This window comes from Porites lutea, chromosome 14, assembly GCF_958299795.1.
Source record: "Porites lutea chromosome 14, jaPorLute2.1, whole genome shotgun sequence".
In the NCBI taxonomy this organism is placed as follows: Eukaryota; Metazoa; Cnidaria; class Anthozoa; order Scleractinia; family Poritidae; genus Porites; species Porites lutea.
The window spans coordinates 10,432,439-10,457,216 of NC_133214.1; the positions used below are offsets into that span (position 1 = coordinate 10,432,439).

At 37.3% G+C, this 24,778-nt stretch overlaps 1 protein-coding gene across 1 annotated transcript in view; it reads left to right on the forward strand.

Moving 5' to 3' along the window:
- The window catches only part of LOC140925304 (C-1-tetrahydrofolate synthase, cytoplasmic-like), a 42,009-nt gene that overhangs the window by 7,466 nt on the left and 9,765 nt on the right, over positions 1 to 24,778 (forward strand). Inside the window, exons 7-23 of the mRNA XM_073375302.1 lie at positions 1,879 to 1,931; positions 3,731 to 3,814; positions 4,563 to 4,616; positions 9,758 to 9,815; positions 10,126 to 10,218; positions 11,617 to 11,693; positions 16,186 to 16,241; positions 16,439 to 16,517; positions 18,234 to 18,328; positions 18,457 to 18,593; positions 20,553 to 20,599; positions 20,693 to 20,750; positions 22,107 to 22,156; positions 22,734 to 22,808; positions 23,259 to 23,361; positions 23,599 to 23,675; positions 24,350 to 24,429. Coding sequence (XP_073231403.1) covers positions 1,879 to 1,931; positions 3,731 to 3,814; positions 4,563 to 4,616; positions 9,758 to 9,815; positions 10,126 to 10,218; positions 11,617 to 11,693; positions 16,186 to 16,241; positions 16,439 to 16,517; positions 18,234 to 18,328; positions 18,457 to 18,593; positions 20,553 to 20,599; positions 20,693 to 20,750; positions 22,107 to 22,156; positions 22,734 to 22,808; positions 23,259 to 23,361; positions 23,599 to 23,675; positions 24,350 to 24,429 — 1,276 coding nt within the window. The remainder of the gene's footprint in view (positions 1 to 1,878; positions 1,932 to 3,730; positions 3,815 to 4,562; positions 4,617 to 9,757; positions 9,816 to 10,125; positions 10,219 to 11,616; positions 11,694 to 16,185; positions 16,242 to 16,438; positions 16,518 to 18,233; positions 18,329 to 18,456; positions 18,594 to 20,552; positions 20,600 to 20,692; positions 20,751 to 22,106; positions 22,157 to 22,733; positions 22,809 to 23,258; positions 23,362 to 23,598; positions 23,676 to 24,349; positions 24,430 to 24,778) is intronic.

Genomic DNA, 24,778 nt, shown 5'->3' on the forward strand with positions numbered 1-24,778 from the left:
TCTCGACTTGTTGGCCGTTTATTTAATCCTGCGTTTGAGTTCTTCCTTTAATTTCGAATTCCTCGTTTTTTTAAAACAGCTTGCCAAACACAGGCCGAACGAGCAATGTCCTCTGCTCTTCAAATCGTAAACTTGTGAAGGTCAAGCACAAATGCATATAATTTTGACAAGCGTAAGCTTTAGTGTGAGAGCGAACGTGTATGATGCAAAGCGAATCCTTCTTCTACTTCCTTTGATAAGTGAGGGATTGTCTAGCTAGGAACTGTTCAACCAAACGGACTATCAATTTCAGCTTTATTGAAACTGAGAATTGCATATATGCGCGCGCTACTAAAAACATGCAACGCAAACACGGTTTTCTCGTACAGTGAAGAGGGGTTATACACCCGAAACGTCTTGTTATTACAGCCATTATGAGACTTTTGATATTTGTGACCGTAGACGGGAAAACGTACACTAACGACTTTCCGTTTTCAAACGGCTTTCCATTTACAAGCCGTTTGTGCCAACCGTTCGAACGGCTTGGTCACGCGTTCGCTAGAAACAGCACGTTCGAATGGCTTCCTCACCGACCTCACCCATTAGTTAGAAACATCAATCCGTTCGAACGACTTAATTACGCGTTCGTTAGAAACATTAAACCGTTCAAACGACTTGGTCACCCGTTTGTTGAAGACAGCAGGCGGTTCGAACGGCTTGGTCATCTGTATTATGGCATTCCTTTGAATTTTCTGTCGAATGACATGCATGGGAGACGAGTTACGCTATTCGTTCCAAAAATCACTTGTTCGAGCGGTCATTTAACTCAATGTTTTCAAGATTTGTTTGACTTCATTTGCACAAGTTTATCGGCTTTAAACTCTTATTTTGCCCTTTTTAAAACAACACGCGTACACAAGCGCCGATCATGGAGTGGATTTTTTTTCCGATGTAGCAGACTATGAGCTTTTCAGCATCCATGATCCCTTATCAGACGAAAAATCTAAGCAAAAGATATCCTATGTAAACAAAACGTTTCAAAAGAAACCCGAACACTTTTGCTCTCCGCATGTTTACATTACAAACGAAACATTTTTTTGCCAACGACTTGTTCTACGTAAAAAACACGGAGAATCAAAGAAGCCTGTGTAATTCGCGCTCTTCTTATTCAAATGGCTAGTGTTGCGTTACCTATCACTCACGTTTGCTTTATGCAAATTTGGTAAGAGTGTAATCTGAGAATTGCAGCTAGAAATAGAATCACTGTATTGATTGTGAAAATCCTGAGGGAAAGAGCCGTGATTTGCCGTAACGATTTCCTTTTTTATTAAAACTTTCGAATAGGATGGTAGATTTTCTTCATTTTCACTTATATTCTGTAAGTAATATACTTGAACAAAACCATTCTCAAAGAAGAAGCTGACAAACAGAAGTAAGGAAGTAAGCTGAGTTGTACAAGTTAAGATAACATATAATAGTGTGTTAAGAATTCTACCGTGTTAAGGAAACAAAGGAACATAGCGTGTTAAAAAACACAAAGAATTCTAGCGTGTTATAAAAACAAAGCTCTACCATGTTAACCAGATATGAACAATGGCTACGAACACGCTTCCCAGTATCAATTGTTTTTATGCGCATATCTGCACGGTAAGCGTGTCATGTCATCAACGTGCGAGCGTGTTATAACGTGCCGTGAGCGTGCGTTCACCTTATTCCCTGAAATCCCATGGAGGGTCACATATGATTGGATATACAATGTATGCAAATGTCTAAAAGATCAATGCTCAGATTCAATATCAACAACAGCCACACAAACAGTGAGTGGTCTGCCTGCGCTGGTACTAACTTCAGTTATAAGAGCACCTGTGGTACTTTAAGATAACTGTATTGTTTTTACAGGAACAGAGATTGTTGGCAAAGAAGCTGTTGTTTTGGGAAGGAGCAAGATAGTTGTAAGGAAACATTAATTTTTTCTGTTTCATACCATTCTACGTCACTGGAGTCAACTCTGTTAATGGGCACTTCCATATGATTAACACCTTTCTAAACACAATTGGCTCCTTGAGTTCATTTCCACCACTCCTCCATCTCTAACTGGGACTGCATACCAGTTAATCTGTGGTGTGTTGTTCATCTTATGAATAGTTGACTGATTTTTTTCCCTTGCCATCGTTATCAGCACCTTAACCCTTTCACTACTACAGGCTAATGACCCCCAACCCCCCATCTTCCTGAACAATTATCAAGGAGCCAAGATGGCTGTGATACTTAATCAAAACATGCATGCTCAGTAGATTTCAGAGCCTTGTTTCACACAATTAACTACACAGACATGAAGCCAAGAAGTCGTTGTATAAGTCTAAATAATTAATAAAGATATCTATCCCTGCATTCACAAGATATTTAAGATAAAATCGCAAGTAACGAAAAAAAATTCAAATTTGCCGCCATTTGCAGTGCCTATTGTCAGACTTTGAATGAGAATTTCTTTGTAATCCATCACAATATGGCTTACTTTTTTGCAGCAAAACAAGGGAAATTGTTAGAATATAACAAATATGCCAGATTTGTGTTCACAAAGCCAGTTTTATGACTGTGTAAGGCATTGCCTGTTCGGTATAGTGCCACGTTGCAAAATGCTATATTCGTATCTTGTTTCCACTTTGTAGTGTGGTAGCCCTTGAGTGTTCTTCGCCCTGTTTATGCACTGTACACATTTCCTTTTTCTGCCCTCCATACAAGCTGAAACATATTGATTTGAGGGTACAGCATGGTTCAGTTTGGAATCTTGTTCCATCTACGCTTTCGCTTTCATTGCAATAAACCATCGATCGTTGGTGTGCGAGGTCAAGTTTGAAATCAAGTGTTTTGCGCTTCAATCCAATGCGTTCCGATTCAAGAACAAAAGCATTACAAACAAATACATTAAAGAGGAACCAAAATATGTATCTATACCCCTTTTTTTGACTGCTACCCCAAACAAATAAATAGAACGAAGCTGATCAACACGATCCATGCCGCCCATGCGAGAAGTGTAAACATCTGAAATTGAAACTCTCGGGTTTATCACTTGCGGTTGAGTTGTTGTCGCTTTTACTGTCTTCAGACTCACTTTCGCCGCTTTCCTCCTTAGAAAATTCTTGCACTTCAATGTCAGATAAGTCTGCATCAACATTCACATCACTAAAACTTAAATTACTCTTACTATCATCGTCAGAACCCAAAATCGCATTGATTCGGCGGTGGCCATATTGACAAACAAAGATAAAATACAAGCCTAAAGCACGTTCAAATCTACTGAATACCTATAATTATATTATAACTAGCGAACTAAATTCTTTTAAAATCAAATAGACAAAAGAAGGAAATGCTCAACCATCTGGCTTTTGGTGTGTTTAATGGCATAAGAGAAATCCAGTGTACGAATCCCGTGCGTAGGTTCACGCACGTACGTCTTGGAGCGAAGCCAAACTTCGGCCCTTCACTACTCGCCTCATGCAATAGTTTTGTATGCGCACTTCTTGTGATTTGATTGGTTTATGCCTGCCCATAACAATGGAACAATAAGTATTGACAAAGACTGCCTTACCTAGGGTATACAGCGCATTTTTTTGCACCCTTTTCTCGTGGCCGCTTTTGGCCGCTCTAGGAAAAAATTGGCCATTTCCGGCCGGCCGCTTTTGGCCGCTTTAGTAGTGAAAGGGTTAATATACAATACTTATGATTATACTTATCTTTGCTTATCATGCAGGGGTCTCCTATGGCTGATCTTCTAAAATGGCATCATGCTACAGTTACAACATGTCATTCCAAGACAAAAAACTTGCCAGATGTGGTAGGTACTGCAGGGTTGTCCAAAGTAGCCGGCTGCTAGTGAGAACCCCCACCTACTTGGTTAGTTTCCGCCAGCTACTCTGCTTGGCATTTCTTTACGGATGGCGTTTTTTAAATAAAATATCCCTGGACTGGCCGCTTACTTTGACAACTCAGTCGTCAACATAAAAACTTTCTGACAACCTTGGGTACTGTATTCCTTTGTACATACACTGGTCTTTTGTATAATTATTATGTTTATGGTCATCTTTTAACATCCACAACTTGGAACCATTCATTTAAAATCTTATGATAACCCTTTTGCTGAAAAATTATCTTAAGATCTTATGAACCTTAGAATCCACGGGTCAAACTGCAAGTGAAAAGCGCGAAAAAGACCAAAAAATGGAACCCTTGTCAAAAAAATATATTATACTGAACTAGACTTAGTGAATCACTATTTCCGTTATTTCCAATAAAAAAGTTTCTTTTTCAGTTGTGTAGTCCTCAAATCAGGGATATCACTAAGATTTCAAGTTGCCAGTAGTAGGTAGGGAACGGAACAGACAGGGAGTTCTTTTGGTGTTATTCTCCTTTTGTTGCATATGAAAATAGCCGGGAGGTCATGCTCATAAGCAGCCTGGGGAAATCTGCGGCCCCCGGGACTTAGTGACAGCCCTGCTTAAACTAAATTCTTTTTGTTGTTTAATGTCCATACTTTGTTAAGTCTTTACTGGAAGGATAACTGTACTGTTTCTTTTGCTGGTTAGATTAGAAGAGGTGATATAGTGGTTGTTGGTGTTGGAAGGGCTGACTTTGTTAAAGTAAGTACATACATGTAGTATGCATTGTTGATGTCCCAAGTTTGCAAAGTGGAATTGAGTTGCTAAACATTCAATCAGACTCAAATGCACCAAGCTTTTCTATTAGGACATCAGAATAATAATCAAGCAAACACCAGTGTGCCATTATAATTTTTTCAAACCTCAAGTCTTTGACACGTAATGGTTTTTGATCTCGACAATGTTGTTAGAAACATCAAAAAGTGGAATAATGTTATTTTTTTTCTTGTATGTATTAGTGTTTTTTTCAATTATTGCACTATTTCATGCAAATAAATGTTCTTATAGCCAAGTACCAGGCAATTTTTCAGTTATTAGAAAAAGATATATTATAACATAGCGCGCGTGCTCGCCCTATATAAGTCCTATTGAGCCGCTATGAACAAAATCTTTATTTACGCATGCCCGTGCGTAAATAAGATGACGTGAGCCTTTTTTTTTACCTGGCTGCAAAGTTGTCGTCTTTTAAGCTGCAGTGCACTTTTCCTTCTCTTTAAATTATGGAAGAAGCCAGCAAAAAACTGCCCAATTTTCTATCGGCATTGACCTTTTAGGTCCTGATCCAACAAGCAGCAAAAATAAAGCTGAATTAAAAAAAAACTCGCAAGTTGCGCGTTTCACAGATTTGTCGAAGACCAGCTGCAACACAAATTACACAAGAAGACATAAATTTATTTCTCACAAAAACGACTGCTGCCAGGTCTTCTCAAGAAGCCGTAATGACCAGCCAATATTCGTAAATGAATATAAGTTTAAACAAGGATGATGGTCGTCTTCGCTAAAAACATGTTTTCTGGATTTCGCCGATCAAAACGTAAACATCTTTTTAGCAAATCTAAACCATACTCCACGACTTCTCACGAACATGTCACGGAGGATTTTAACTTTAGGTGAACTTTAAGACTCTTTTGCCTTTGTTTCTGCTTAGTTTCCATTGATTGTTAACGAAGAAAGAAGCAAATTTTCTTTCTCACTGTTACAGAAAGAATATTTTCATTCAAACTAGATGATTGTGGCGTGTTCGTAATCAGCCAATAGAACCGTTTGTTATTGTGTCGCGCGTTACGAGAATTTTGCAGTTAATCAAAAAGCAAGCATTTTTGTCAGCTATGTTATAAAAGAATTTGCTCATGCTTTTAGCTTAGTTTGGAGAGCACTCAAGAAGCTGGAGTTGCACTCGGCTATCGCCTCGTGCAACTCTTACGCATCTTTCGTGCTCTCCAAACTTCCCACGTGCATCCATAACTCGATATACGCACGCTTAGCATGAACAAATTCTTAAATAACTATTGGCTTAAATACACTTTTAACAAGTACCTCGTGGAGTGAAAAGTTGTGTGCCTGAGATATCCAAGAGCTTCCTTTATTGGCAGCCAGCTCCTCGAAGAAGACTGCTCCAATGGCTGGCAAATCCTGGCAACCCAGCCCTGAGCCCCCATGCCAAGCCTTGGAGGCCAAGGCCCAGAGAGTAAGCAGGCTAATGGCTGGTGGAAGACAGAGCTCCAATAAGAATGCGCGAATCTGACGACACTCAACAAAGCTAGACAAAGGAGTAGATAAGCACCATACATTGTCCACCACAGAACATACATACAGTAAATAATAATTTTTATATGCTTTGCTTGACTGGTGGCCCTTGGTTTTAATGAGGTGGTCTGGAATTCCAGGACTAGGAGCAGTAGTTGCAGCTCCAATTCTAGAGCTACGATCAGGAACATTTCCATGGACACCTGCCGACAGTCAGGTAGTTTGTGTAAAAGAAGATATCGGTGTTCTAGAATGGGGGTGCCACCCTTGTAGAGAAAAAGAGGGCATTGGTGATGAAGATAAAGGTAATTTATCAAGGAAAACACTGGACAGAGAGGGATGGAGCCGCGGCTAAGGAAGATGAAGCAGCCCTTCCGGAAAGGATCTGTATTGGAACAATTACTTAACACACAGACGCTTTGACGATTCAAGGTGAAGTTAATCTGTTCGTCAGCCAGAGTCAAGTGTGGTAAGTTTACCGTGGATTCACTGGCTCTGAGAAGGCCAACGCAGCAGCCAGCCCAAAGTGTAACGATTTCACGAGTTGTGAGGTCCAAGGACCTGTGGTGTAGGAGAGACGTGAGATCCGCTATCACCTGCTGGTGGCGAGGAGAACTTGAATCCTGGTGTTGTTTAATTTCTTGTAGGAGACGTTGAAGTTGAAGGCAATTGGAGAGTGGGTCAAGAAAGCCATAGTCAATAATGTGAAAAATTAATTGCGGATACACTGTAGGTACACTTTGATGGAAGAATGATGAAGCTGATCTGCTCATTGGGTACAGCGCAGCCATGTAATACCCTCTATGTCCCCCCATTTTATGCATAACAGATAATGGTCCTGAGCATGGATGGGGAAGATGCGATATGCACTCTCCGTGAGTCATTATCTTGTCAATGATGCTATGAACCTTCATGTAATGTTCTGAGAAAAGTTCTTTGGGAATTCCATCATTGATGCTGTGGATGGAACATGGAAGCCTTAAAGGGGCAGTTGACATGGGGCTGACCTTCACACTTTGCACACCAGTGGCAAAATGGCACTGACCAAATGACCAGTGATGTGTGCCATTGTTTCATGAACCACAAAATTTGGAAGAAATGCTTGTGATGAGCCCTATGATGAGGAGCTTGGGTGGGGTAGAGACATACAAGTTGGAAAATTGTAAAGATACAGATTCGTGGGGGACCAATCTGTTAAACGTGCTGTTGCTGCTGCATCGTTGTGAAAGGTGCTAACTTAAATGTAGCCAAGCTTTTCCCCGGAACTGGTGAGAAGTCTTTAGAATGAGAAGTTTACATTGTGTCAGCTCTTGCCAGCTGGAAATCCAGGAGTAAACAGTGAATGCCTCAACACAAGTTATGATGTCTGTGATCTCCTGAATCCTTTTCACAGAGGAATAAACTTGGAGTTTGTCATCAAGGTATATCTGAGACTTTAGAGTTTGTGCTAACCAGTCGGCTAGATTACCAAACTAGCTAGATCTGATCTTGGTCATCAGCTCTGAATAATAGGCGAATAACCCAGACCCACAACAAATGGCCTTTTAAGCAAAGGAGCAGCACAAAGACTTTAGATAGATGGGACTGAAGACCCAAAAAGGAGGGAAGGTGAGCTAGGCAAGCCAGACATACATAGCAAGAGGTCCACTTAGGGCAGCATGAGCACCAAACAAAGATGGCGTTCCCACAATAGATGTGGTACATAAAGAAGAATTCCCCAATGTACAATACGTAGAAGTAAAAGACGGCACAAAGATGTTGCCTGTGGAAAGGCTTGCCGAGGAGGACAACAGAGCATGAGTTGTATGGTACTACAACACACTGAGACTGATGAACCATGTTCTGCCGAGGAAGGTGAGGCCAAAGCCGATGGAGACATTGTAGAATGACCTCAATAAGTTCCTACTGAGACAGGATGAAGGAAGGAGAAGACATCACTGCAGCTGAAAGAGTCAATAAGCTGGTATCAGAAGCTGAGGTAACTGAAGAAATCTCATTACACCCCAACATGGTGGCTGTTGTTTGTTGAGTAGTCTGATCACCTTTGAGCCATTTAAAATAATCACAAGCAAGAAGGAAAATGCTCTGGGAACCACTATAAACTGAGTTCCCACAACTGTGAAACTCCAAGGCTGAATAAATGCTCACTAGAACTGCCCAAAAATGTCAAAATGCCAGAATGCTAAATCACATTTGCACATGCTGAGGGACAACTCAAAGTTTTAACTTATCCATGCTAAATCTAAAGTATTCCATAACTCTTTTGCCAGTATAGTTTGGAACTGTCTACCAACTCAGTTAAAATCCCTGGAAAGTTATTCATCTTTTAAAGCCAATCTCAAGAAATACTTAAAGACTCTTGATCAAAATTAATTAGATTTGGTACAAATTCAACAACGACCGACAGTAATACAGATGTTTTTGTTTATTTTTGATTTTCAGAAATTTTTGTACGTTAAATGGTTGAAATCCTTTTCTTTCTTTTTATCCTTTCATTATCATTGTTGCTATTTTAAAATGTGTATCTTTTATTTATTTATTTATTTATTATAGTGTTTATCAATTCAGCTGATATACAGTAGGTTCTCTTCAGCGTTTCGCTGCCTTTTTAATTGAGCTGCTTTATCAAATAAAGTGTGCATGTATGTATGTATGTATGTATGTATGTATGTATGTATGTATGTATGTATGTATGTATGCTAGAATGCACACAACTGCATGAGCATGTGGGATCCTGCCACATGTGCATTTCACAACACCACTGGCCTGTAAGATAAGACTGGCACTCCTTGTTGTAAATAATCTGTTAAATTGCATTTGACTGCTTATAAATGTGACCTCTCGCCAAAAAAGTACTTGAACTGCTTTCTGTTTACAAGCCCTTTGTCAGCTGTTTGAACGGCTTTGTAACCTGTTGTTGTAAACATCAGCCCATTCAAATGACTTGCTTACCTGTTTGTTGGAAACATCAACCTGTTTGAATGGCTTGCTCACCTCCATTTCTTGGAAACTTCATCCTCCTCCAACAACTTGGTCGCCTGTTCTTTAGAAACCTCAGTCCATTTGAACAGCTTAATCACCTGTTTGTTGTTAACTTCAGCTGTTGGAATGGCGTGGTCATCTCTCCAGGTGAAGAGCAACGTCAACCAATAAAAAAAAGTCACTTGTTCAAGTGGTCATTACTTTTTTTCAGTGTTTTCAAGATTTGCTCTATTGCAAAAGTTTGTCACTTTTTAATGCTTATTAAAACACTACTGCGCTTATTAGACAAAGAATCTAAGTTAGAGAAACCTATTAGTAAACAATGCATTTCAAAAGAAACCCATCAAGCTGTCAATGTTCATTGCACCTGTGTAATAACAACAGAGCCACCTTAATCAACAAGGCTTCAAGTCTGTCTACTTCTAAAATCATTGTCATAGGTCATTGCAACCGTAGTAATAATGGAGCCACTTTAAGACAAGGTGAAAGTTTGCCAAGTTTATCTATAGAGCCTAACTTGGGTATGCAAATTTGTAGTATGTCATCCTTTCAATGGATGGCTGAGTGACTGTACTAACAGTAGTAATGTATGATGATACATTCTTTTGTCACAGGGAGACTGGATAAAGGAAGGTGCTGTAGTTGTTGATTGTGGAATTAATGTCATTCCAGGTAAAATGGAAAATGGATCAATTCGATGACCAGACTCTTATTTTTCAGTAGAATTTTTCTAATGGTCAGATGTTGCTTGTGTGGTGGAATATGGTTCTGCATACTGCCAAACATTACTTGAGTCATGGAATCATATGGCATTCTTTGCAAGTGAAAAGTTATTCCAGTTTACTAACATTACTGTGTAAATCCTTGTCACTCTGGTGATCTATATATTTTGATTTCATTGTTTTTACATATAAGATGGTGTAAAATGTCCAGAAAATTTGGAGACACATGTAGCCCTAATTAATTATATTCATTTTATTAGATGAGACCAAGAAGAGTGGGCGTCGCCTTGTTGGTGATGTACATTTTAAGGAAGCAAAGCAAAGGGCGAGCTGGATAACTCCAGTACCAGGAGGTACAAATTATTATTATTTTTTAACCATTCATAAATCAGGGTTGCTTTAATATTTTTGAAAATATATTGTAAGCTGCAGGTCTTAATTATTTTTCAAAAGCCTTCTTTAAGAAGACTATATGCAAAAGAGTTTTGCATTTCAGAATGGCCTGGGCTTATTATTAGAGAACCAGTGAACAGTTCTCTCACCATCCCTCCTCTACTGGGCAGGAGGCAGCTGTTTACAAGCTAATAATATATTGGTAGGAGAAAAGTTGTCTTATTTGTTTTGGATGAAAAAAATGGATGTTGTTTAACTGTGGCAACGACTTTTCATCACTAGAAAACTTTATTAAAGAGGGAATTCTGTGTATGAGTAGCAGCACAATCGAGTAGCTAACCAACAACAGAGTCTACAGTTACCATGACTTTTTTGTGGGTCATAATTTATTGTAGCTTGTTCTTGTTGCTGCCAAAGTTCACAGGAATCAAATGTGTCATTATTGATGTCTGGGCTTGTCTCCTACATTATTTTTCAATTTGGCTAAGTTACAGTAGTTTGTATTTGAGGGTAGTTTGGAAAATATTGCCCTGCCTTAAATGTTTTCTTACATTCAGATTTGGGGAAAAAAAGGCATTCAAACAATTTCCCCAGGTCTACCTTGTTTAAGAAAATAGTGGCTGAAAATCACATGACTACTGTATTGCCATTGGCCACTTTTGTAAATATGCATTTGACATGTTTGACAGTTGTGGTCTAAATGAAAGTGAGATTCAAGTCCAAGGTATCAGAGGTTTTCCTCTCTTTTAAAGCCACAATTTAGCAAGACTGAAAAATATGTTTTGTAGATGTCTACAGAAATTATATTCAAATATGGCAAATCATGCCTAGAAAATATTAATAATAAAGCATGTAATAAATGAATGACAATAAATAAAATTCCAACATTTTTAAACCCTTGACATGTTATCCTTGAGCCTGGTTTCTTGACAAAAAGCCAAACATCAATCTGCCATGCTACATGAACATGCATAATGTTCTTTGTCCATTTTTTATGCCTATTCTGATAATTTTCTATTTTCGAACCTTTTTAAAGCACTGTGTTGTAAAGTGTACCTTTTAGGGCTAAATATTATTATTATTTTTATTTCAAAGGTGTAAATAATTTCAGACTAGCTGAGTATTTATTTTTACTTTGAAAAGAAAAATTAAACTCCTGTGAAACTATTTTAACCAAAGAAAAAATAAAACCCCAAAAGGGTCAACACAGTGTTTCTTTGGCACTGACTATAGCTAACTTTGGGCAATATAAGGGAAACTTACGGGGCCAAGAAAAATGACTTTCCAGGCTTGTCGCACTTATTTGAAGATCTGGACCTGCCACTGGCTAATTTCTCACTTGTGTTATATTCTGGTAGGTGTTGGTCCAATGACAGTAGCAATGCTGATGATGAACACAGTGGACAGTGCTAAGCGGTCTCTTCACATGCAAAAGGTTTCTCCTACCTTGAGAATGGGCGTGTCTTTAGCTCTTTTGCTTCCTTATCTTAGGCGTTTGATACGTTAATGAATCCTCTATTAACGCCTAAAATAAATGTAGTGGAATGCTATTGTATTTATCACAGCTTCTGAAAACTTCAACCTCTCTCTTTTTTAACTTTAACCCTACATGCATTTTAGCTACTTTCAGTTCCATCACTGGCAGTGCAACTTGTTAGAAAATTTCCTTTTATTCTTGCAAGAAGATGAGTTGCACGACTTAACCTTTATTTCAAAACATATGACTTAAAAATAAGTCTGTGGAAAGATACATTCAATAGAAAGTAGAGTCAAGTTGTTTGAGCAGTTTCTTTAAAGATAACAAAAAAAATTTCTCACATTTGTTTACACAACACTTTCTTTACTGGATATTGCAAGAAAATACATAGTTTGCTCTGCATCAGGAAACAGAAATTACAGAATAATTGCCTTTTAACTGCAAGATGGAAAAGCATTTTAATGAATCAGTTCAAAAACTGATTTATATTAGACTCAATTTATGGACTCAAAAAAATAATAATATCATTATCCTGTCTTGGTGCTACAGTGTCTTTTCACACTCATAAAACACCAAAAAGAAATAAATAAGTTAATGCCTTTCAACAGGACTAAATTATCATTCCCTTTTCAAAACTGCTTAAATGACACAGTTTCAGATTTGAGGACATGCCTCATGATCAGTTGCTGTCCCTACCACATTGTGTTTTTTGAGTTTGTCCTTCAGAAAGTTCAATTTTTGTGATGTTTCTTAGATTGTTGTGCATCATGCTGTTAATGCTGATGACTCACTGGTGTATACTTAGAGTGCAAGCATTTGCTTTTGGCCTTTTTGACCCTTTTCCAATTATTCCTATAGTCAGCAATACAGTTACAATAAATTACAGATGTAAAATGCTATTACCAGTTTGAATGCACGGAATTAGGAGCAAAGACATTAATTTATTATTGATATTTTGTGTATAGTAGAAGTAGAAGTGGTAACAATGCTTGGATCCAGAATGCATGACTATAGTTGTGATGTAGTACAAATGTACTTGTTTGAGCCAGGGAAGGATCTGAGACCAGCCAAGGGTACAAGACAATTTTCCAGAGTATCCATTGCACGTAAGCATAAGTTCCAGGCAACGATGAGGCATTATGTGTGTTATTAAGTTGTTAAGGCAAATTGTTCACAGCAGATACTGGTAATAATTCTGGTTCTTGCCATATGTGTATGCAGATAAATCCTTTTCGCTGATAATTTGATATTCAGTTGTATGTTCTAAAATCACTAGTTAGATTTAACTCAAGAAAATGGTTTCAACAAAGGTAACATTAACCTGGATTAAAATTTACCCCTGGGTGAGCAATATTGGCCTATGAACTGGGCCAATTTTAAACAGGCATTATGCAAAGTTGAAATTATCTTCAGAGTTCTTATTTAAGCTTAGCTTGATAAAATTCAGATCGGCTTTATCATTTTTTGAGGGAGGAGAAGCCGGTGTCTATATTAAGCCGTCTGAAGGAAAAAAAACATCACAGAAATAAGAATGTCGATATAAAGATACAAAAGGTAGCAGTGACTAAAACAAAATGCCAATAAGTGGAACTACTGTGTTTAAAGAGGAAGAAAACTTTACTAAAGGACTGCTAACAGTAATGGGGGTTACAGGTCGTGTCATATTACTTTGCTACTGTTTTTTTTTTATTTCAACAAAATTTACTTTAATCTGTAAAAATCTGTCATTGTTTGAACAGGGTCCAATGTCGACAGTGCAACCTCTATATTATCAAAGTCCTCTGTGTACAGAATGATATTCTTGAGCCCAGTAATAGTAATATATGGTGTATATGAAAGAGAACCTTGATGTAACAAAACTTCATTATAGTCAACACATTTTGCCAGTCCCTTGGCCCTTTGTTATTTTCAAGTTCCACTGTACTAATTTGTACACATATTTGTGACAATGAAGGAGACAGAAGACAGTGCACAGATAGCCCGTCTTTATAGTGATATTGACAATATATGAGTCGGTGACTCGGGACCTAGAAAGTGACCATTGTCCTTGTTAACAAGAGTTCATATTGAGCAGGTTAATTTTAGAGAAAATATATGAGCTTTTGTTACGTGCAGGGATGAAGAGATTAAAAGTGATGAACATGTTAAAGCAACGCACGGGTAATTTTTTAAAAATGATAAACTTACAAATCTTGAGCTTATGGTTTTTTTTATCTTACATAGAAGCTAGGCGATTTTTCAGAAATCTGTCAAAAATAACTGGAATTGACGGGTTTGGTTTATAGACAAGAGTTTGACAATACTTGTGCCCTTAGTTGTCGAGAGCCAAAGAAGATGTCGCTCAAGATTCCATGATCATGCATAAGATAAATAAGGGATTGTTTCAGTGAGTGGCCATATGTATAGTATTTTGGCAGTTTTGATGATTTTATTGGAACAAATTGATGCTAGCCTATTAATCTTAACAGTGAATGATGCATGATGTCATTGCAGATGTTCGGAAAGGAGGTGATTTCTCAAGCAAAATAATCTTGTAAACAAGTTGCATTCTTTCACGTTTGAACTGTAAAAGGGGCAAAATCCAACATATTCACATGCAAACTACGCGTGTGATTTTTGAAACCCTTGTGTTAATTACTAGATTAAGACGTTTTCTCTCATGCATGAACCAGGGAAGGGGCAAATTCTAAAGCTTTCACATTCAAACTACATGACAATGCAACTCACAGTAAGGGCCTGATTACATGAGCCTGGCTGGCTAGTTCTGCCAAGGTGAATTTTAGCGCGGTATTACATGAACTGGGCCAGCCCGGAGCTGCCATTTTTATGTAGAGATTGGAAGCAGTCGGCATGAGCAGTGTGTTACCCACCGTCCTGTTTCTCGCTTGGTTTATTCACCTGGCCGCCCGGCAATCATGATTCCTTGGAAAATTTCCAGCCAGGATCCCCGCATCATAGTACTGGGATACCAGCTAACTACTGGGCCAGCTTTGTTGTCATTTAATTGCAAAGTTGATTCTTTTTGTGTTTAACTAAGGTGCCAAGATCTCTGCAAAGCCAGCACTTAGACCGGCTCATGTAATCAGGTCCTTAGTTTTATAGTTAGCCAGATTCTATGCCTCCCTCCTTGAACTTACCAATTTTTCAAAGCCCCGGAACCCACACACCCAAATTTTTTCAGGCCACCCAAACATCTTCATACCCCCTTCTCCATATTTATAAATGTGCTTTCCCTTATTCACATACTGTCCATACAAATATTATCAAAAATAGCCGTAAAACAATCCTAAACAGAAAGTCTAACAACATTTGAAATAGGTACAAGTATATTTCAACTATTGAAAAGATCTTTCACAACCCGCACTTCATTTCAACAGACTATAATTACTTCACTGCAACACCTAAAATCACTTTTACCTTACAAAAAAGTTTTTTTTTTTTACTTCATATTTAAATTCTATAAGAAACCAGTTTAACTGATGAACAAACTACAGCCATATCCTACCAATCCACATCCAATATAACTCCATGGCTTCCACTTCACACATCTCAACCAACACCTGAAGTATACAACACTACTGCACTACTCACACTTTCCTATAAATACACATAACAAACCTCACATACACGTAGTACGAAGATGCCCAAATATACGCTCCCATAGCGTCTTGTTTGGATTGGTTTCTCTTACGTCAGTCATGTAGTCAGTAGTGTTTTCAGATTTTTAAAATGAGGTATTTTTTTTACCTGTAAACAGTTTGTCCAGGTCCTTCCCTTGCTCAAGATTTATACCTTACTGCTGGAGAATAACAATAACATCAAGAAATAAAAGTTTATGCTTGTAAAGCTTTAATGAAGGAGTGTTTGTAATGATATTTAACTTAATTGCAGTAAGTCAGTTTTATTGTCAATACTTTGTTGAAACAAAGTTTTAACCATTACATGTATATTAATCAAACCCAACAAAGTTGCCGGAGGATACTTGTGTACATTTATTTTAATTATTTTGAATGTGACAGTACTTTGATGAGCAAAATAAAATATATTTTGTAATTATCAAGTATGTTATGTTATCATTTGAACACAACCATTCTTTTGGAAATTGTCTTGTATCTCTCATGGTCCTCAAATGCTGTCCTGGTTTGGTGCCTAGCAGGTAGTCTCAACTGTGGGAGGAAGTATTTTGGAAGAGCAAGTGTGTGCAGTAGTTTCTGGACTATGATCTTTGTGATGCAGAAGTGTCACAGAAAGCTCTAACAAACATGAAAAATTAAATAAGTGCAGTTGGTAACCAGTTATTTTAGTGATTATGATGGGTGCTGAAAATTCTTTCACCTTGATCATGAGGCTAATTAAGTGGTGTAGTTTTGAAAAGTGAGGTATAGTTATCGTTAAAAAGGCAATAAAATTGTTGGAACTTTTTTTACATTGTTTCTGCTCCATTTTTCAGGGTGGTCCCTGGGATATTCGTTATCTTCCACTTGATCTAAAAAGACCTGTTCCCAGGTAAAGTCTATAAGATATTGTTGAAAATATTATATGAGCATGGTGTTCCATATAGGAGAATGGTGTGACATTCAAATGCATAAACTGATTATTCTAAGTTGTACAATTGATTTTAACTAATCAACAGATTAATATCTTTCTCATTTCACTTAAACTGCCTGGCACTAAGGAGAATTTTGCACTTGCTGTTTTTGTAGTGACATTGATATTTCCAAGCACCAGATGCCTAAGAAGATTTCAACTGTAGCAAAAGAAGCCACAATTCTTGACCATGAGGTAAAATGTTGTAAAAAGATGAAAGTTACAGTTGCTTCTATTGCTTCTTTGTGAGGTAGCCTATGCAAGTTTGGAGGCCGAAGTTCCCAGTAAATCTTTTTTGTTTCTTGTCGCGACCTTTTTTTCCAAATTTGTTTTATGTAATTTTGTTTTTCTCATGCTGTCAAGAAGGAACAGGAAACACAAGATTTGGTTTAGGTGCCGTGATTTTCCTGCAAAGGAATTAGCTGAAGGTTTTAACTGGAGGTTATGTGCAAACTATGAATTCAACAAATAGCTTGGAGTTAATGAGGGGTGGACAGGCAAAAGCAGTGACTTTGTTGCATTTCCTTCTCTTACCCTTCATGGTCTGGTGCTCCTTCGTTGCCTCTTTTCCTTCCCTTTCAAAAACCTGCTACCCAGGCTATCTTTCAAGTGAATGCATTTCCTTTTGGATTAGGTAAGGCTCCAACCACAGTCCTGAATACTGATATCTTAGCTTTTTGAAAAGTTACAAGCAACTTATTTTTGTCACTTATATTATGTTTGCTTAATACAGTGAAACCTGTAGTAAGCGGACACCCTCGGGGAATGCTGTAGTGTCCGCTTAATACAGGGTGTCCGCCTAATACAGGTTTCGATAGATAACGTCATAAGAGAAGTCAAATGCCATTCAAATGAATAGTAAAAAGTTAAAAATACTCCCAGAGACTTTGACGATATACATTTGCATTAATTTCTTTATCAAAGTGGACCACTTGATCATAGTACCATAAACATAGATTGTAACTCAAATTTGAAGAAATCAGGTGAGTGAAACAGGCTCAGCTCTGTTCAAACAAAACGAAATAGAAAACAATACTGTAGTGGGAAACTAATCAAGTAAATTCGTCAAGTCACGATTTTTAATGTAAAAATCGAAAAAGTTCTGGGTGACAATTCGAGGTAATCTTTTGCATTTCCGGTGTCTGGCATGTCGGGTGGTAGAATTTGATTACAAGTGACCGTTTAATGCAGGTTGGTAACAATAGAAATGACTATTTCAGGTACGTTTTAGGTGTCCGTGTCCGCTTAATAGAGGTGTCCGCTTAATAAAGGTTTCATTTAAAGTAAATAAGGGAAATAAATTTTGGGACTTCGGCTACTATCCGCTTAATACAGGTTTCACTGTATAATGATGAAAATAATCCCCTCCAAAATATGTAAAAAAAAAGCCTATTTTCAGTTGTCAGGTATATATTAAGGACCTGGGTGCTTAACTTAGGGCGTTACATATAGCATAATGCCTGAGCGCTCGGTCATTATTTTTAAGAAGGCTGAGGAGCAAGGACATTAATTATATATAGGATAATGCCCTCGCTCCTCGGCCTTCTTAATAATAATGACCGAGTGCTCAGGCGTTAACTTATATATACAAACTGATAGAACTACAACATGATCGGAGTTTTATGAGACAAGTGGCCGGATATACACACACAAAATTTCTATTGACAATTGAGCTACTGTGTGAATTGTCATATGAACTTGAATGTGAAATGTAACTTGCCATGTAAATAAGGTACTTCAGGTGTTGCACACTCTACTGATGGTTACTGATAGTGCTACCATTTATGGTATGTACATTACTCAATTTTAATTTTTTCTGTTGTGCTTCACCTTGCCACCAGTTTTTCTCATTTTGGTTGGACCATGTAAGACGTAATACAACTGTAACCAGTAAGATGATTTCTCTTTTAGATTGAACTTTATGGGAATAAGAAGGCTAAGGTCTCACTTAATGTTCTGGAACGATTGAAGGACCAGTGTAATGGAAAATATGTTGTTATTGCTGGGTAAGAGAGGTTTGTTTTTTGGATGGATTTTGGAATGTTGGTTCATGCCTTACCTCATTTTGAACACTTACAACAAGGATTCTTGTAGGCACCTTGTTATGACTCAAATCTTTCCTTACTTGCTATAGAATGACTCCTACACCGTTTGGAGAGGGGAAGAGTACAACAACAATAGGTGTGGCTCAAGCCATGAGTGCTCACCTGCACAGGAACTGCTTTGCGTGTATTCGACAACCTTCTCAGGGCCCCACATTTGGCATCAAAGGTGCAGAGTGTAATTTATTGGGAGCATAGTGTACAGTGTTTTTTTATTCTTTTGAGAATGATAGGTGCTTCAACATAAACATTGAAATGTTAGAGGAAAATAGACCTCTTCACCTTACTAATCTTGATTATAACCTGAGATCAGGCTCTATTTTCGTTTCCCTTTGAAAATGACATTCCGGCGGGCAAGGTGATTTTCCCAAATTTTTAGTACATAAATCTTTGAAAATCCTGGAGAAATATATCGTGAACGTTTTCAGAGGTTTTTTTAATTATCTCAGAACAAACCAAACGAGTTCTCAAGTGCATTAACTGAGTTAGTCCTGTGCACACACTTGCAATTTGCGAGTTTACTAGAGTACAAACATCTAAAAAAATATGCTTTTTTCTAAATTAATCCAGGTAAAATATTATTTGCCACTTTGGAAAAACGAAACAACACTTATAAAACTGCGTGCTCAACTGACCTATAAATAACACGAAAAACAATATTACCAACACACTTCGTAGTTCTCCTTAGTTGTCTAAAAACTTGGCTCGCTAAATTTAAATTAACAAACAGGAAACAGTCAACGAGTGAGGACACCAGTTTTCCTGGTTTATTTTTTACAAAAAGCGAAGGCAAACAACAAGTCTGTTACCTTAACACAAGCGCCACTAGCTTTTATAATAGTGCCTGCAAAAATTCCTTGAACAGCGATGCAATGTTTTTCGTCTAATACTTCACAGATGGCGATTGAGGTTTCTTTCACAATGGGCTTCCGCTTGCGTACCTCGTTCAGAAAAGTCATTCCCGGCTAAACTTTCAAATGAAACCACTTATAAGATTGACAGAATGGACAGTATTTTGATTTGCACTCATTTGTTGGTAAATCAAAAAGCATCTTGTTAGCGGTCAACAACTTGCAGAGGGATTCAACTTCGCAATACACTCACATTAGTTCCGTAAATAAAGCAAATCCTGAGAAGATATGAACAACCATATGAAGAGTTTTAGCCAAACTGAAGAGGTTTTAATAAACGAAACTTGTCTTAAGGCTAAAATAAAGGCTAGTGCGTGAAAGACTATTCGTAAAACTCGGTACAGTTGTTATGAGAATTATTTCCAAGTCTTTCGAGGTTTTAGCAAGAAAAGTTACCCAGAGATGTTTAGAAATAAAGATACTACTAGTAGTATTACCAAAATAAGAGACAAGATGTATTTTAATTCTCACTACCATGGCTGACTAACTGAAACTTTTCCCTTACATTCCTGGTCAACTACCTTGGTTATTTGTTTTCAATCAATCAATCAATCATTTATTTTGACACGTTACGTCGAGGAGTTAGAAAACTTGTTCAAAATACGAACGTGTATAAATAAAATCTATAATAATTACAGCTATGTTATAATATCAGTTTATTTCAACATCCATTCTGTTATTCATAGTCATTCTTCTCCTCGTACTCACTGATATATGCTTTGATATTTGTATGTTCCCTTCTCCCTGTTTAAGCGTAGATATAATTCACATTATTAAGTCAAAGTAGTAATTTAGAAATCTGTCCAGAACAAGCATATTATGTTAGTTGTTTTATCCATTATTGCAGTAAGGTCCTCCAGTGTAAACAACACCTATCCAAATGTGTACATGTACAATAAATGAGCAGCAAATAGTCTAATGAACACCTGTGTTTTCCAAACAGGATGTGTGTTTATACATACCGCACTACAGAAGAACCATAATGGGCCATTTGCATGATGACATCATTTACTACTACGACCAGCATCCTTCAGGGTTTTCCTTTCTTGTGCAAATTACGGCTTTTGTCATTTAAATCTCGCTGGGATTACCAAATTTAAATATGAAAAGAAAAACGAAATGGATTCTGGTCGTAAAAGTAAAATGACGCCATCATGTAAATGGCCTATTTATATGAGTTATTAATTTTTCTCCAACAATGTGATGGACTGTTACAGGTGGTGCTGCTGGTGGAGGGTATTCTCAGGTTATTCCAATGGAAGAGGTAAGTTCAAAGATTTTTAGTTAATTCTGTGACAGTATTATTGCTAAAACATTTCTGATATGCATTCATAAATTGGTTTGTGTGTCTATTTAGTTCAATCTTCATTTGACTGGTGATATCCATGCTATAACAGCAGCAAACAACCTTTTGGGTAAGACAATTTTAACTACTCTTCTGCATGTAAAACAGTTCACTGAAGACCTCTGGTTCCTTAAGGATGTTTAAAATGTTAAAAATAGAAACTAATTCAAGCTTAATTGTCATAACCAGCACTTATGCCATGAAGTTTTGCATCAGAACCCTTCTGGTTGCAAGTTGTGTGGCTTTTACTTTGCTGTAATTACCTTCAGTACAGTATGTGGTCCTTGGTCCGCGCAAGTCCCCGATGCCCTTGGTCAGCGCCTTTTCCGAAAATGATAAAATATTTCGTCAAGAAAAAAAATACGTTGAATAATGAAAGATATCGTGATTTACTGATTAGCATTCTTTCATATGACGAAGTTTCAGCCTTCTTGCTGCGGGTGAAGGCGCGAAATTAAAGTTTGTTGAAAGGTAGGTTAATTTGTCTTTATTGAAGTTTGGATTTTTGCGGCACCGTAAATTACGTGGTCATGTTTACTTAGCCTGCGAATAACTAAAACGCAACGGGAAGACTTGCCTTTTTGCAGAAAAGGTTTCAGATCAACTTATTTCTGCTGTTGGAAGCATATTGCTGTAGACTCTGAATTTTTTGTTTTAGCGACTCTTGAAAAATATCACCAAATTTCGCTTAGCGGTCCTTGGTCCGCGTCCTATGACCTTGGTTGAATAAAACTTCCCAAAGTAAAAAGCGACGGCCTTTGTTTTCGAGGAATGTTTTGAAAGTCGTCCTTATACATGTCTACAAGTTCTCTTTTTTAATACCTCGAGTACATACAGAGTTTTTGGTAATTATTTTCGACGGCGCTAAAACCGCTCGTCGACGCTCGTGTGGGACACTCGAGGAGACTGTTGTGTGAAGTCTTTGAAAGAAAAGCAGATTATTTTATGCTCACAACATCTTCCGAAAAAAACTTTAGCTTGATTGCATCAAGAAAAGAAAAAAATACAAGAAATACTGTGAAAATCACGTTTTCGTGTGGAAACTATAACATTTTTACGTTTTTATCGTGCTGCTTACCTGAGACGCGGACCAAGGACCATCGAAAACGGTCGCCTTTTTGCGAATTCCAAGCAAAATAATTATGTCTGGAACTTGAAACTTCAGGATTATCGACAGGAACATAAAAGCTATCTTCAGGGAGTATTTCAGCTCGTTACATGAAGATTCGGGTAAGATATTCAAGTTAATGACTTTTACACGCGGACCAAGGACCACATACTGTATACCTAGTTTTAAATTTGACATAAAAAGTATGTTTCTTAGGCACAGAAGTTTATTGTTGGCATAATAAGCCATAAGCACCTATTTGAATTTAACTCTGTTCATCATGAAGTAAGAGCAAATGCTTTATTGCTGTTTCTCTAGCTGCTGCCATTGATACCAGGATGTTTCATGAATCTACTCAATCAGATCAGGTACAGTCTTTTAATATATTTTTTTGTATATAAATTATCAAACTTAATATGACCAATGTGGAAATACAATGTAAATGGCATTTGTTTCCTCCTGTGCTCAAAGGCTGCATGAGATATTTTTTGACAAAAGTTCCCAACCTTAACTGTTAAGGGTGAAAAAGCACAAAATATGTAATCCTGACTAATTTAAAGAATGTAGTAGTTTGCTAGAAAAGATTATCCTAAAATTATCATTACTGGTTTAACAAGGTGATTAATAAATATTATGTGTATCTCAATTTTTAATCTGGATTTCACTATTTGATATACTGATGCAAGTCTTTTGTACGAGGCAGTAGGTCAATCATAGTTTAATACATGTTGTGGTTCAATTTTACCGCTGGTTTAAATTTTATTTCCCATTGTTTTGGGGTCATTATCATACATTACCATACATTACCATACCCCAAAACAAAGGGAAATAAAATTTAAACCAGCGATAAAATTGAACGACAACATATACATGTATTTAAATAATGTTGGGATGAAAAATTTATTAGAGGAAGTAGTGCAAACATCATTTTGTTTTCTTGTTTAGGCCCTGTATGATCGACTTGTTCCCCAGAAAAAGGGAAAAAGAGAGTTTTCCAACATTATGCTCACAAGACTCCAGGTACGCCATTTTGTCTTAATTTCTGCCCTGAAAACAAATTAATTTAACTCATCAAGACTCCGAAGAACCAAAAAAAATTACAACATGTAGTTCCTGACAGCAGTTGCTCACACTCACCGTTAGTTTGGTTTTCAAGATTACTAGTCAGAAGACTCAAATGTGAATGTTGCTTATGCCCTTATCTCCCATTTCTGTGTTTAATTTGACAAAGTAAGATGAACATACAGCTGGAAGATATGATATCATGTGTCAGCAAATCAATGTACATGTTAATCACTGTCACACTCAACTTTGCCTACTGAAAGTGATTTTTATGTTCGAACGCTATTGTTCATTCCTTTTTAGGACAAGAGTACGCTTAACTTTTGGTTTTCACCTAATATCATTGTGTGGCAGGTTAGTTACAAAGCACAAGATCGAAAATTAATAGAAACTTTTCTGTTTTTATAGAAACTTGGAATTGACAAAACAGACCCCAGTGAGCTGACAGATGAAGAGAAAGGAAAGTTTGCAAGGCTGGACATTGATCCAGATACCATAACTTTCCAGCGTGGTAATTAATATATAGCACTCTACAATACTAACCTGATTTTCTCATGCAATATTCTATTGTTGTCTCTGTTTTGTTTCTTATTTCTCCTCTCTTTGACCTTCTTTCGTTCCTATTTGAGGATTTGCCTGCTCTTCAACTTCAACCTTTGTTTCTTTTAAGTGTGAGCAACTTTTGAATCAGCGTCATAATCCTTGAAAAATAATTGTTGATTGAAATACATTTTTTCGTCCTTCACAGTGATTGACACAAATGACCGATATTTAAGAAAGATAACTATTGGACAGTCACCCACAGAAAAGAGTTTAACACGGCAGGTAATGACATTGTTTCATTACTATCAACAGGGCTCGAAATAGTTCCGTCCAGTAGTCCGGCCGGGCAGGACAAGTAGATTTTCTTGCTGGGCAAGTAACTTTTAAAGCTCACTTGACCAATGGCTAAAGTTCAAAGCAAATCATCTTGGTCATTAACTAAGACTGCCCCTGGCTGCAAGCAAAATGTTACAGCTGCTTACCCAAAGAACGAGCTGGAATTCAATTTTTTTCTTCAAGCCCTCATCAGATGTTATAATTTTCTTTTTTACAGCATAACACAAACAGACGATCAAATCCGTTGTAAAAAAGTCTTCATTTTGCATGTCAAGATTAGTCAATCCACAGATTTCAAAGTTACAGTGTTATGAATATTCTTAACGTTTTTGTAAATGGAAACTGTTTTCTAACGCAAATGCATCTGATAAGATTAAGGTCTTTACTGTAGGTTTTTTTTTTGCTTTATGGAAAGTTACATAAACGTTTTGTTTATGTTAACAAAATATCTTGCACTCCCCGCTTTAAGCTTGTTCTTATTACCGCTAATCAGACATTCTACTCCCTGCAGCCTTTTTCTGCAGTAGTTATCAAAGATGGTATCCACCTCTTCAAAATACCGAGGCCTTTTCTCATCTGTGCTGCAGGCTGATCTGAATGTTTTTTGTTTATTCCTGTAGACCCAGTTTGACATCACTGTAGCCAGCGAGATAATGGCTATCTTGGCTCTAACCACAGACTTAAAAGATATGAGAAAGAGGTTTGTTTAAATGTTTCTTTCACTTCTCTATCTATTATCGTACAGAATTGTTATTTGTCTACAGGTAACCAGGGAAGTATTAAAAAATGAAGTCCTTTTTTTCTTCTAAAAGATCTGTTTAGGTTGCTTAAAATCATAACAGCCACAAACAATAGATCATATCGTGTTTGTAAACAACAGCCAGCAATGGTTTTTTGTGTGTTACAAACACCAATAAAAAACCGGGCTAGGTGTGCTTGTATAGTTTCATAAGAAATTGTGCCTTTTACACCAAACAAAGTTAAATTGAAATGGCCTGGTATTTCATTGGTATTTGTATGAGGAGTATAATGCTTAAGACCAGCTGCTT